The 14,717-nt window shown below is 45.2% G+C and overlaps 1 protein-coding gene across 4 annotated transcripts; it reads right to left on the reverse strand.

Annotated features, from left to right (window-relative positions):
* Nucleotides 1-318: 318 nt before the first annotated feature.
* DNAAF6 (dynein axonemal assembly factor 6) lies at nucleotides 319-14,703 on the reverse strand. 4 transcript variants are annotated; one of them, XM_075896705.2, is made up of 7 exons: nucleotides 14,569-14,703; nucleotides 13,375-13,486; nucleotides 10,409-10,478; nucleotides 8,646-8,751; nucleotides 5,303-5,399; nucleotides 4,062-4,147; nucleotides 319-669 (listed from the first exon to the last, which is right to left on the reverse strand). In XM_075896705.2, exons 2-7 carry the CDS (start codon nucleotides 13,471-13,473, stop codon nucleotides 618-620), a joined length of 510 nt encoding a protein of 169 aa, XP_075752820.2. In that variant the 5' UTR covers nucleotides 13,474-13,486; nucleotides 14,569-14,703; the 3' UTR covers nucleotides 319-617. The 4 variants fall into 4 exon arrangements, with proteins under 4 accessions (XP_075752820.2, XP_075752816.2, XP_075752819.2 ...); XM_075896701.2 differs by lacking the exon at nucleotides 319-669 and adding an exon at nucleotides 1,105-1,974 and having other exon boundaries at nucleotides 14,569-14,701; XM_075896704.2 differs by lacking the exon at nucleotides 319-669 and adding an exon at nucleotides 1,105-1,974 and having other exon boundaries at nucleotides 14,438-14,574.
* Between the last annotated feature and the right edge of the window lie 14 nt (nucleotides 14,704-14,717).

Here is a 14,717-nt window from a genome sequence, read left to right on the forward strand (position 1 = left end):
AGGCCTGTCAATATGATATAATGTATGGAAAAGTCCTAGAACAGGGTACAACTTTCAATAGTGTAGCTTTCTGTAACTAAGACCATGGCGAGTGAGGCAGACAGATGGGTCTATATCTGAAGCAGCATTCCATTACTGTAAATCCAATTCCTGTTTTATATCAGAGGTAGCATCACTTTGTCTAACAGCCCCCCCCCCCCAACAAGGGTCTGGGTAACTTTGGGCAGCTGCTGTCTGTATATGCTCAGCCAGCAAAAATGATCTCATCTTTCCTAGATCCCAGCACAATCTCCTTACGCATTGATCCCCAGCATTGGAGCCAGTGCATCGTGTGATTTATTGGCAAATAGAAATTCAGGAGGTCCTTATGTCTTGCCACAAGTTAAGATGCTCTAAGATACAGTTTGAGCAGCTCTTGGCCCCAGACAGAATATTAACACGGTAGCAGAGGTTGGCCGGTATTACCTGGACTTCAGCAAAGGGACCAATTTAAAGGAAGTGGTTGAAATGTCTTGACGTACCTCAGTTTCACCTAGGATGTGATGCGGCCTAATAGAGACACACACTGAAGGCTGCAAATTGTTATCGATCCAACAGAGAATGCTTCTCATGGGAAATCACTGGCAGAGTGTCATCTCCATCACGAGGGATCCATCTCCCCTACACAACCTGTCAAGAAATTAGCTGCATGGGCACTGGTGGCAGTCGAGCTAGTCAATCACCTTCCTCCATGTTCATGCCAGCAGGATGCAGCCGTAAGAGATTATATTTTTAAACCGATTACAAGATCCTGGTTGTTAAACAGAGCCAATCCATCAAAGCCCGAGTCCAGTGCGCCCTCTCCCCTCTCATCAGTGAGCGGATACCTGTTTGCTTCCTGCATGATTAACTCCAGCACGTGGCTGCTGAGTGTTACAAGGATTTATTGGTCTGGCTGCTCGTGGGGGAGGAGTGCGTCTTGGTTGCACACTGGAGTGCCGCTGGAATGTACTCCAGGGCGACAGAGGAACTTCTGCAGTGCCTCAGGCCCTCTGGAAAGAGGTGCTTTGTTACAGAATCTCTCCCGTGAGTACTTTTTACAGGACGTCAAGGCAAGCATGTTAGTTCTAATAGAAGTAACATTTTAATTAGGGCGTGTAGACAAACATGTAGAAAAAAAGTGATGAATCATTTAAACCAATATACAGGTCTGGTCTCAGTCCCACCCTTTGGACCAAGTGATGTCCCGCTATCTAGGGCCTAGTCCAAAAATCACTGAAGTCAATAGGCAGGTTTCTACTGACTTCAATGGGTTTTGAGTCAGATCCATTGCTTCTAGCCCAAAGCACATTCCCACAGGCATTTTCTTGGAATGAAGAGCGCTATGAAATGAAGAGCTATGGAACGAAGAGCACTGGGTAAAACAGGGAAAGATTAAGCATAACCTGGGAACCCCACACAGCAAACACTAGAGTCCCATGGGAGGCTAAAGATGGAATCATCTCCATCCATAATCTCTGCAGGATTTTATCTCGAAGGCAGAAAAGGTGTCTCTCTCAGTCCTGTTCCATTGGCCATTATAGCTGGTGTTCTGAGAATGTATATGGTAAGACTGGGACCCAAGCTTGGGTACAGAATTGCTCAGAGATAGAAATGCTATACTACACATGCTCAGAAATACCTCTGACTCCTAGTCACCGCCCATAGACACATAGAGTGGTTCATCACACTGCCAACTACACACCCAGCAGCTGCAGTGGTAGGATCTATCCATCCTGAACCATTTCCAACGGGAATAGGCCATTGTTTGGCTATCAGGTAGCCATTTAGATCACTGTTTGTTTGAAACAGGTCCCCATTTTCCCTTAGGCAAAGTTGATGAAGTCAAACTCTCTCTTCATCCTCAAGGTGACTTCCAGGGTCTCCTTTTCGGAGATGAAACAAGCTTTGCCATTCTTGCTGTCCACAGGGTGGGGGAGATGCAGTAGCAGCTTCCTAGAAAACAGGACGTAGGGGATTTTTTTAGCCCCAGCCCTAAGTAAGCACTACAAAAGGGAATGCAAATTACTAGTGCTGGGAAGTGTTTGCAATTCAGAAACTGGAACGTGATGGGCCACATTAATTTAGTGTGAGGTGGTGGAACTCACTGAACTACCTGGGCTTGGCTCTACTGGGCCCTCAAATTATTCCACATCTGGTTCTCTCTCAACATGGTCTTGGCTTTGTGTGCTGACAAAGATTTCCAGTGATGGATTATCAGGCCTTTCACAGTTCTTACTGCTGCATAGTGGTGCATTTTTGATGCAGAGTGAGAATGAGACACATCCACAATGCTGTCACAGTGGTAAAAATCTGAATAATGCATAGAGTCTGAACACGTGTTTGAAGAAAATGTAGCACAGGGAGCAGTAACCAACTTTCCTTCTCAGCAGAGGAAAAATAATTGGAGCATACTGCTTCAAGGCTTTGGCCACCCCCTTGACATAAAGAGACCTTAGGGGACAGCCAAAGATTACTCTAAGCACGGACAACACAGTCTCATGGCTGCTCTAAACTAGGCTCTAAGGTCATGTTGGTTCAGTATCCTACCTCTCCCAGCCCTCTGCTCTAGGTGTCACTGGGAGAGGGATGTAATCAGAGCTCCCTGTGCCCTGGCTGCTGGAATCAGATCCATTGTATCTATCCCAAAACACATTCCCACAGGCATCTCCTTGCTGAGACATGGAATGATGTGTGGTGTGTAAAACAGGGCAAGATTAAGCATACCTGGGGACCCCATACAACAAAGAGTCTGAATGTGGAAGCTGGCAGAATTCAGCCACTGATCTCAATCTGCTCTGAATTATACCACTGGAAGCTGGAATAGTTCAGAGCAAATTAAAGCAGCTTTATAGTGGCCTGACATAGAACCAGCCCCAGGACAGACCTTTTGTGCTCTCCCTCATTAGCCACGTGCAGCATTTACTGGGCACATTTGAAAACATTATCATAGAATCATAGAATCATAGAATAATAGGACTGGAAGGGACCTCGAGAGGTCATCGAGTCCAGCCTCCCTGCCCTCAAGGCAGGACCAAGCTCCATCTACACCATCCCTGACAGATGTCTATCTAACCTGTTCTTAAAAATCTCCAGAGAGGGAGATTCCACCACCTCTCTTGGCAATTTATTCCAATATTTGACCACCCTGACAGTTAGGAATTTTTTCCTAATGTCCAATCTAAACCTCCCCTGCTGCACTTTAAGCCCATTACTCCTTGTCCTGTCCTCAGAAACCAAGAGGAACAAATTTTCTCCTTCCTCCTTGTGACACCCTTTTAGATATTTGAAAACCGCTATCATGTCCCCCCTTAATCTTCTTTTTTCCAAACTAAACAAGCCCAGTTCATGAAGCCTGGATTCATAGGTCATGTTCTCTAAACCTTTAATCATTCTTGTCGCTCTTCTCTGTACCCTTTCCTCTCTGGACTGGAAGTCTTTTATTTTCTTTCATAGTGCACAGAATTGCATCTACACTTGGGATATCGACACTAGGTCAGATGATGTGCCACAAAGCCTTTAGATTTTTTGAGATTCTTTTTTTTTTTTCTGGATTCAGGACTGCAATATCTGGAGGCAAACAAGGTATGGCAAATCCCTGACTCTCCAACGAAACTGGATCAGAAGAGAAACAGCATGCGGAGGTTTCCCTACTTCTGCAGTGTTATATGCAGAAGTCAGATTTTGCCAACTTGGGTTTTTTGCCTAGCCAGTGGTTGCTGGGCTGACTGCATTTCACCTGCTTATCGACTGGCATCACTTCCAAAGACTAGTTTGCATTTCAGATGTGATAAATCGACGCTCGCTAGCCTGTAGTGAAGATATGTCTATAAAGCCCCCCACAGATGTTAGTGTTAGGCCCCCAAATCCAGCCCACTAATAACCTAACCCATTAATAATGGCTGAGTTTACATCAATCTGTATTTTTCCTTTGTAACTAAATAATCACATCTGCATCAGCCCTTTTGCATGGTGCTGATCATTCCCTTGAAGCCTTTGTTAAACTCCATTAGACAGAAAACTTACAATACTGCTTCACTTACTTTTTGGGGGTTCGAAGGTCAAGGATCTTGTCCTGGATGTCAAGTGCAATGTCGGAAGACTTTGTATCTGGCAGTTTGATTTTAATCTGAAAGGACATGTACAGGTAAGACAGAAAGGCAGGAGAGACCATGGCAAAGGGATGCATTGGAGGCTGGGACGAGCTTTGCAGTACTGTGGTCTACAGGAAATAGCCAACCTGCTTATGAACCCTGTTGATGCTAAAGAATCAGAGCCAGCATTTTGCATGGGTGATCTGTACCCAGAAGAAAGATGAAGTAGCAATCATTTATTGTAATGGTATCATGATGTCTCTGCATGTATCCCTACCCTCTGCACAAAGCCTGAGTTGAAAGCCTACAGGACACAGTTTGCAGTCACTTAAAGCCCCTGCTTTGGTGGGGGCCTGGAGCACTTTGCACCAACTAGAAAAAAACACACATGCAGAAATGATGTCCCTTCTGAATGCTGCAGACAAAGGAGGTCACTGATCATTGAATAAGGGGGAGAGGATCAGATACTTGTGACCTGAAGGGCTTTCACACAGGTCTCAAATTCATGGGTGCAGCCACACTCCAACTATCCCTCTGGCAGCCTGCTACCAGTAGCTTACCTTGGCCACATAAAATCTAGCCCTAGCACAACGTACTGTCCCTGAGCACCAATGGGGAGAGTCCCAAAACGGCTGACAGGAATGCAGAGCTGTCTGAACAACTGGGCTCCAAACTTCTCCTGCTCCTCTAGCAACATAACCTTGACATCTGACATAAGATTCCTGATTTCCAGTTTGTCCATAGCCTCTGACCTCCTGATAACCAGACTCCTGTCTCATGACTGTGGACTCAGTACTAGATCTTGCCACCCACAACCTGGCGGTGACACAGGCAATTAATTACCTGTTCTATCACTTCAATGAGTTTATGCAGGTGTGAAAAAAAATAGTCACACAGGGTCCTAGGTAAGTGAGTACAAAAGCTTTTTGGACCTGCATCCACTTATACCCAGTCTGAAGCTGGCTCATAGAACTGGGCAGGTTGTGTGTTTTCTGGCTCTCAAGGGGGTTGCGTGACTACCCACAACCCAGTACAGGCCAGTAGCAATGAGCGATTCACGGAAAACTATCGAGATAGTAATAGAGCTGCTGTGTATGTACTACGTTGGAGGAAACAGTGAGAGGGAAAGAAGGAGGAAGTGAGGAAAGGGTAAGCAGAAGGGATTGAAAGTGGCCCAGGGCCATGCTCACCAGCATGTCCTCACAGCAGGCTGTGGACGGGTCCTTTCTGTTCATCCCCAGGAACATGTCCTCTGCTCCCACCTGCTGCTTGAATAAAATCTCATACCTAGCAGAAACAAAATTGGCCATCAAAGCCTGTATGAATCTCCCAATTAAGGGAGGGCAGAAGAAAATGATAAAATTGTTTCTCCTGGGAATGCAGGTCCCTTTCATTTCTGCTGCCTCTCTTAGGGTATGGCTACCCTCCACAGCACAATTAACCTTTGCAGGACCAGGGAATAAGACACTAGGGCTGGAAATTGTACCATGCAAATGTGATATTTACCTCCTACACCTCCAAAATAGCCTGCTGAGGGGGAAATATGAAAAGGATGTTGTCAAATGATTATCTTGCAAACAATTTCCTGTCCATCATTTGGCTCCTGGAGCCCCAAAATAACATCACTTTCTCTGCTTATTTTAATTATATTCCATTTTACATATATTGATTTGTTTTTTTCCAAATCAGTTTGTTTAATGAGAATGCAGCAAAATCTGGAATTCTGTGTTCTCTTTCTGTTGGTCTTTAATGAATGGGGAAACACAACTGAAGACTGTATTTAGAGCATGTAATGTTCTTAGTAAATTGAGCAAAATAAATCAAGCAGTTTCTCTAGATTGTTCTACGGCTACATGGAAGGAAGCTCTTTTTTACATTTCCAGTGATCATGATATAATACAATTCTAATCTCTCAGTCAATGTAAAATCTGTCTATAATTACAGCTCTAGAGTTACTTTTCAAGGCTTTTTCCATGCATTAACGTGAAGAACTACTACAAAGATTTATACTCTCATTTTATTTGTGCTACACAGTACATAATTACTCAGGGCTAGAGAAAAGCTGCACCTCCTTCTGTAGAGACTGAATGGATCCAGAGTGCTTGGTTCTTTTATCAGCATTGGACAAATTTACCTTACCCAGGACAGTAAAGGTGGAGCTTTTAAATAAAAATGTGTGTACAAATGTATGTCGGTGCATAAGGGGAGGCTAAATAGAACACTGTCAAATGTTCATTTAAACAGTAATTTTAAAGGTGAAAACTCATCCCAGTTTCTAGATCAAGGAACTGAGTGGCTAATTGTAAATATGAACAGAGAAAATTGGAAATTCTGGCCAGATTTACACAGAGGTACACTGTGTAGCTCTGTTCGCTTCAGTGAAATTATTCCGCTTTCCACCAACCCTCAGGGTGCAATATTTTGTGATAATAAATGTAAAGGTTGCTTTTTGGATGATCTGACCCGTTGGAGCTAGAGAATTTTCCAGATCGCTTCAGAGCACATCACAGTCTAAACTATGTAACAGCATCCACTTAAGAATGCTTTATTTGTGGTGGAGAAGAAAGAAATCTATTTCTATTTTTAGGTTGGCCTCTGCAATTTGTCTCTGACTGAATGCCATCCATTCAAAGAGTAACACTGCCTGTAAAATACTCCTCAGACAGTAGGTATTTGCCTCTGGGGACCTTAATTCTCTGCAATATAAATATAAATCCAACTCCCCCACCCCTTCTCCACATAGTATAGCATTTCAAAAGAATGAAACTCTCACTGTCTCAAGATACGCTCCGTAACGTTGTTTACAAACTTGGCAGATGTGAAGGCTAATAAATTCTGGTATGCGCCTTCTTTCCATCCTAATCCTACTTTGCACAAGCATCTGACATTGGGCGTAATCTTATAACAGGAAAAACAATCTCCACATTTTTGTAATACGATTAGAAGGTCTCCTCCACCGAAAAGATTAAAATCACTTATTAATTGTTGCTGCTTCGGAGGCAAACCCAGCAGTGTGTGACTACACAGCAAAATAAGCCTGGGCCCGAGCCTAGCTCCCTTGTGTCTACACTGCAGTTGTGCTAACTTAGGGCTCAGACCCAGGGGCCCAGGACCCTCAAGGAAGAAGGGTCCAAGCTTGGGTCCAAGTTAAGCTAGGACGCCAGGTCCGAGCCCTATTGCTTTGCAGTGGAGATACAGGCAGGTCCTGGCAGTCAGTATCCCACAATTCCATCATGGCACAATTTCCTTAGGCCTATCCCAACAATCTAAAAACCACTCTTTTGAAAACGGAAGCCACGGCCACTTTGCAAACAACAGCAGCTGAGGTTGGTGTTAACCCATTCTGGTCTGATCACCAGTCTCCACGCCCACTCCCAGAGAGCCTCCTGGGTTTGCAATAGAGAGATTATCAAGCCTTGTGCACAGCAAACTGCTTCCTGGTAATGTGCAGGGTGGGCAGTAAAGTCTTCCCACAGTGCACTGCAGTTCTAGGGCTGGGGAAGTTGGGAACTCTGGGATATGGTTACTTTGACTTGGGTCTGTGGTCTGCAATGTGGATGCCAAAGTCCAAGGTTCGAGCACCACTTAGAAGAGTCTGAACATAGGGTTTAAACAGGGTTCTCAATCTTTTCTTTCTGAGCCTCCCCACAACCTGCCATAAAATTTCACAGACCACTTGTGTCACAACTGCTGGATTTCTGCATATAAAAGCCAAAGCTGGCATTAGAGGGTAGCAAGCAGGGCAGCTGCCCTGGCCCCCACACCACAGGGGCCCCTGCAAAGCTACATTGCATTCATCTCCAAGTGGTGGGCTCAGGGCCCCATATGGTAGGACTTTGGCTTTCTGCCATGGGCCCAGCAAGTCTAACACCAGCCGTGCTTAGTGGACCCCCTGAAATCTGCTCACAACCCCCCAGGGGGGCCCTTGACCCTTGGTTGAGAATCGCTGGGTTAAAATACAATGTAGATGCTCAAAGCCCAAGGTTCTGTAACATAGATCAGCTGACTCAAGTCCCACTAACCAGGGTTTAGATTGTAGTGAAGAGGTACTAGGGATGCAAGCGACTAGTCGAGTAGTCGACTACCCAATAAGCATAGGCTTATTGAGTAGTCAAGTGAGTACTTGACTAGTTGCTCCCCTTCCCCCCACTGCCTCTATATCAGAGGCAGCAGGGGAGGAAGGGATGAAACAGGAAGCAGCTTAATTAAAAGCCAGTTCTCCCCAGCGCCATCTCCATGGGGCAGAAGGAGGCAGGGGAGGCAGAGCCACAGTGGTCCTGGGAGTGGTGCGAGCCAGGACTGTCTCAGCTTGCGGCACCTCTGGGAGCTAACCCCACCTCGGCTCTGTCCCACATCGCCTAATTAAGCGATTAGGAATTAAGCAAAATTCCATCGACTACTCAATTAGTTAGTTAACTGATACTTAACATCCCTAAGATGTACCCCTAGTGTACATCCCTTCTGGATGGAATATGGATCTGGATTTCAGCTACACAAAACCCATGCACACAGTCTTAGCTCTGTTACACTTACTCTGGCTGTTCCCTTGGATCCCAGATATCATCAAACTCTGATCCCTCTGGCACTTCTTCTGCATTCCAAATATCTTTACTATTTTCAGCCTTCACCTGAGGGGTGACTGGGAGAAGGGATAAAAAGAGAATTTGATACAGTCAGCTTCTGGGATGCTTGTCTTTCCCGGGTTGCTGTGATTAACCATGGTGTGTTGTTTGATACAAGGTATTTCTAGGACTCTAGTCTCTCTAGGATTTGCCTGGCCACAAAAGTAGAATTTAGAAAAGCATCAGAGTTTTTATTTTCATAAACTTTACTGTCCTTTGCCCACCCTATGTGAGGAACAAGTCTGGGTACATTGTGCTCCGGCTTACAAAACAACAGACATTTCTCAAACTGGTATGGGTGAAATCTAGAAGGATAAAGGAAAATAGAGACTTCCCTAAATATCATTTTAAATGAGCAGAGATGATTGGTAAAGAGATTCCCTTTCTCCTCTTTTTTACTAAAGAGCACAATATATCATAGCCCTTTCCAGACATCACTGGGAATATGCAGAACAAAGGTGATGATGTACACTGGGGAAAAGCAGACAGTGAATAAGGCAGGGATGATGTCTATTCCCATAATTGAAGGGAAGTATTCTCTTAAGGATGTACAGCTTGGGGTCCTCAATTGCTTCTGGATTCCTAAAGAGAAACAGTGTTCAAAAGCATCTTTGCTATGTTTGTGACTGTTTCTTCTGGAAACAGCTTTCACTACAGTTCTCTATGCCACTCTCACATCTGGGATGACTCACTGCTATCCAAAAAACTTAAAACATAACAAATAGTCTAGTAGCACCTTAAAGACTAACAAAACATGTAGATGGTATCACGAGCTTTTGTGGGTACAACCCACTTCTTCAGATGACAGGAGGATTATGCAACTACTACAGCTGGTGGGTAATGCAGCTGCCTAATTGTTTGATAATGTTAGCTGGCGGAAGGACATTACAACCATTCTGCAAACACTGCACTGGCTTGCTTTCTTCTTTTTTTTTTCTGGATGCAACTGAAGGTGTTGACAGCACAAGACCCTTCAAGCTGACTGAGAGCTTGCCCCTTTCTTTACATGTGGCTAATGGAGTTGCCAGCACTTTTACTGCAATTTCCAGTTTTCCCAACTGAGGACTGGAGGCAGCATATTCAACGAGGAATACCTGGAATGTGGATCTGCAAAGCAGAGAGTAAATCTCAGTTATTCTTTCAAGCTTTTTCCTAAATGGATTTGTGTGACTTGAGTGAGGGAGGAGGTTATGTTTGGTTAGTAGCTTCTCCTCCTTATTGGGCAGATACACTGAGTTACATGCTGTTTATTGTATGAGATGAGATCTAAAAAACAAGCTCTTGTCTGTTTTGTGTGAGCATGAAAGATTCTACAACACTTTTTGTAAGAATAGTTTTCCCTGATTGGTGTATTTGGATGAAATTTCCCCTGCCCCATAATAGGGTAGTGTGCTGTTTTCTGTGGCTGTCATGCTCCATCTCATATGTGGTGACATTTCAGTGGCACTGTATACACAGCTTGTAAAGTGTTTCAACCCTTTGGGATAAAACATGCTATGCAACGCACATGTAAAATATTATTGTTCCCCTCTCAGCACAGAGGAAAGAGACCACTTTCAGTTATAGCAGAGGGGAGCTGTGTCCGAGGCAGCTGCTATTACAGCTATTTTATTGCGTTACCATAATGGTGGATCACTGTCTTAGCGCACCCCATTTTGCTACAACACAACTTACTTGTGGGCTCTGCTTTTTTTGATGGTCCGATATTCCCAGGACCCACAGCACCAACAGAAGAAGGATGTGACTAAAAAAAGCCAAATAAAACCAATATGAATGTTCCCATAGCCCGCCTCTGTTATAATAAAAAACAATTAACAGCAATAATAATTTGCATTTACAGAGCATGGTTCATCAGAGAATAGCTACAGTCTTTACCTATATCAGAATGCTTTACAAACATTAGTTACATTTTTACAACTTCTTTGTGAGCATTATTATCCTCTCCATTTTAGCGATGGAGAAAATGAGGCACAGAAAAGTTAAATTATTTGTCCAAGGTCATATCAGTCAATGGCAATACTGAAGTTTTGTATCACAGTCTTGTGCTCTAACTATTAGTTAACACTTCCCTCCTCATTCTCATCCACCAATCAGTGGCCTTGATGTGCTGCATTTAAACAAGAATGCCATAACTACAGCCTTCTAGCTGTAGCTAGCATCCGAGGGATCATTTTTATGGGCACTCCCTACTTTGCCTGCCATGACAAAACTGCATACGGATTTCTGTGTACTATATGCAGTCCCAGCACAGCCTTTAGAATTGTTTTAACACTGGCAGTCTTGCAAGGCAATAGCATTTATTTAAAATGATGAATCACTGTAATTCTAATAGGCAGTCAGTGTGCAACATTTGTATGTATATCAAGATTTTTTGGTTTGATAAAAGGGCTTCACATGCAGAGAACATTAAATCAAAACAAAGATTTCAGATTACCAAGAAGATTGACAAGGGAGTGAGGTAATATCTTTTATTGAAGTTGGTCCAATAAAAGGTATTGACTCCCCCACCTTGTCTCTCTAATATCCTGAAACTAACATGGCTACAAATACACTTCATACAAGAAGATTGACACAGACTTCATGGGCATCACTGTGGGCAATTTGCCATTGCTGGCAGACGTGTTATTCATTTTATAAAGAAATCTAAGACATAAAAATCACTTAGATTTCTTTTCTGACAAGATGATAAGGATTAAGAATAGCTGTCAAAGGCAGAGCTAGAAGAACTGAGGGATGGTGGTGGTGAGGAAAACTGACGGTAGATTTTGAGAGATCTGCATTCAACCTCAAATGCAGACCACTACACAGAAAGGGTGTGTCTAGACTACATGCCTCCTTCGACGGAGGCATGTAGATTAGCCAGATCGGAAGAGGGAAATGAAGCCGCGATTAAAATAATCGCGGCTTCATTTAAATTTAAATGGCTGCCCCGATCTGCCGATCAGCTGTTTGTCGGCAGATCGGGGGAGTCTGGACGCGATGCGCCGACAAAGAAGCCTTTCTTCATCGGCACAGGTAAGCCTCGTGAAACCAGGTTTACCTGTGCCGATGAAGAAAGGCTTCTTTGTCGGCGCATCGCGTCCAGACTCCCCCGATCTGCCGACAAACAGCTGATCGGCAGATCGGGGCAGCCATTTAAATTTAAATGAAGCCGCGATTATTTTAATCGCGGCTTCATTTCCCTCTTCCGATCTGGCTAATCTACATGCCTCCGTCGAAGGAGGCATGTAGTCTAGACACACCCAAAGGTTTTAGGGCCAGCCAGTGGACTCTTATAGTGGGGTCTCTGTGAACATGATGTCATGAAGGAGAACTAAGATATCAGTCATTTTTATCCATGTCACAACAGAACATGTACAGGATATCATTAGTTTTATCAAAGAGTTGTGGTGACTCCTTGAGGCATTGTAAGTTATGATTTTCAGGCATCTTAGCCTACCTTAGCCAAAACTAGCCCAGACACACAACCCCCACTCCATACACACACTCAGAAAACACAATGACAATAGCATAGTGTGGACACGGTGTCTGTTTTCCATGTGCCATGATCATCATGTAACAGCCAAAGATGATTTGACACAAAGGAATGGAAAGATATTTCCCTCCTTAATCGTTTTTCCATTCATCTTGCAATGATTACTCACTTCTCCATATTCTATCCCCTTCAACAATATCCATTGTTCTTGAATGATTGATTTGTTTCCGACACACACAGGATTACCTCACTTAGTCCTGGTCTACACTATGGCATTATTTCAAAATAACCCCCTTTAGGTCAAATTTATAAGCAGTGTCCACACTACCAAGCCTGTTATGTCAAAATAACGGACTGTTTATTTTGAAATCTGTACTCCTGCTTTCCTCAGGGAATAATGCAAATTTCAAAATAGTTATTTTGAAATAGCTGTAGTGTGGATGCTTTGGTTTCACTATTTCGAAACAACTACTCCCCAGTGCTTCCTAGGGCTCTGAGTCAAGATAGTGCAGACACATTAAGGGAGCCTGCCTCGGACTAATTTCGAGGTTTCCCTGTAGTGTGGACACATTATTTCGAAATAGCTATTTTGGGAGTTAAGTTGAATGTAGTTGTTTCAAAATAATTTCCTAGTATAGACATGCTCCCTGTCTCCTCCCAGTTATCACAAGCTTTGCTCTGATTCTGCATTGTACCTTTGTATCTCTTACTAGGAAGCCATTTGTCTCTAGGACTAAATGCCTTTATCTGTGGCAGACTCTGGGGAAAGAAAGGGCTAAGTCTGCATTGGAGGCTATTTTAGATAAATGTTTTCATTTCCTTTTGATTAGAGCATTTCATCTCTCTCCTGTTCCCAAGGCAGGCGCTCTCCTACTATTTCTTTTCTCTTTCTGCAAAATGCCACCTTGCAATAATTTCCCTCCTGTTTCAGTCAGTCTAGCACCTGAAGAAACTTCTGGGGTTTGACTCTCTTTTTACTTACACTGCTGAGAGATAAAAATCACTCCAGTGAGATCAGTGGAGTTACACCAATATAAAACTAGTATAAGAGAGGAGAATAAGGCCCCTGAACTTTTGACTTCCATAGCAGTTGCACCATTTTCTACCAGACCTGCATTTGGCCTCATGTGACTACAGAGTTCTTTATTTCTTGTCAGTTACTCACCCCAAGGTCATTGTCATCACTGTCTTCTTCCTGAGGGTCAGCAAGCAGTTTAGCAAGAGCTTGCAGAGAAGAGAATGAAGAAACGCTGTCTAGATCCATATCTACTGTTCACCTGTTCACAGAAACAAACATAAAAGCTGAGGAAAGAACAACTGCGATTTCCTTGTTTTTTAAAAACAATACAAAGCACTTTGTTTACTTTTTAGATGTGATAAATTTTGGGCAGAAGCTCGCTCACCAATCCCACTATTTATGACGCAGGACACTTAGAAATCTTTCTAAGGTGCTTATTTAGCCCTCGTGATCTTATTATTATTTATTACTATTGTGGCACAAAAGAGCCCCAGCAGTGGGCCAAAAATGATTTTGTGGGAAAACTTGCCAGTCTAGACACAGCCATTATGTTATACTAGGGGTGGGCAATAAGTGGACTGTGGTTTACCAGGCTTAGTCCCTGGCGGGCTGCCAGTGCTTTATTTACCTGCATGTCCACAAGTACAGCTGCTCACAGCTCCTATTAGTCGTGGATCACCATTCCCGGCCAATGGGAGCTGTGGGAAGCAGCACAGCTAGCGAGTACTGTAGGGTGGACACGCTGGGGGGGCGGGTAGAGTGGACACGCTGGGGGGGGTGGACACACGGGGGGGCGGGTAGAGTGGACACGCTGGGGGGGGTGGACACACGGGGGGGCGGGTAGAGTGGACACGCTGGGGGGGGTGGGCACACGGGGGGGCGGGGGGGCGGGTAGAGTGGACACGCTGGGGGGGGTGGACACACGGGGGGGCGGGTAGAGTGGACACGCTGGGGGGGGTGGGCACACGGGGGGGGGGCGGGGGGGGCTGGGGGTGGCGGAGGGGGGGCGGGAGTGGGGGGGACACGGGGGGGCTGGGGGGGCGGACACACGGGGGGGCGAGTAGAGTGGACACGCTGGGGGGGGTGGGCACACGGGGGGGCGGGTAGAGTGGACACGCTGGGGGGGCGGACACACGGGGGGGCGAGTAGAGTGGACACGCTGGGGGGGGGGGGGTGGCGGACAAACCGGGAGTGATTAAGTCGAATTTACGGATTGCAGAAGAGTGCGCTCGTGTAGACATGGCCTGGGGGGGACCCGACCCGCACGAGACGGGCCCAGGGGCGGGTACGGGGGCTCCCGCACCCCAGTCCCACCCCCGGTCCCGCTCCCCAGCCCGGTACCTGCAGCCCCCGGGAGCCGAACTCCAGCGCGGTGTCCCCGTTACCATGGCAGCGGCCACGCTTTCTCTCCCCCCGCCCCTTCCGGCCCGTAAAGGGCGGGCTGTAGCCCTTTTCAGCCAATCCCGCGAGCGTGCGGGGGACTGGCAGCA

Source organism: Pelodiscus sinensis, chromosome 13 (genome assembly GCF_052426305.1).
Source record: "Pelodiscus sinensis isolate ZL-2025 chromosome 13, ASM5242630v1, whole genome shotgun sequence".
NCBI classification, from domain to species: domain Eukaryota; kingdom Metazoa; phylum Chordata; order Testudines; family Trionychidae; genus Pelodiscus; species Pelodiscus sinensis.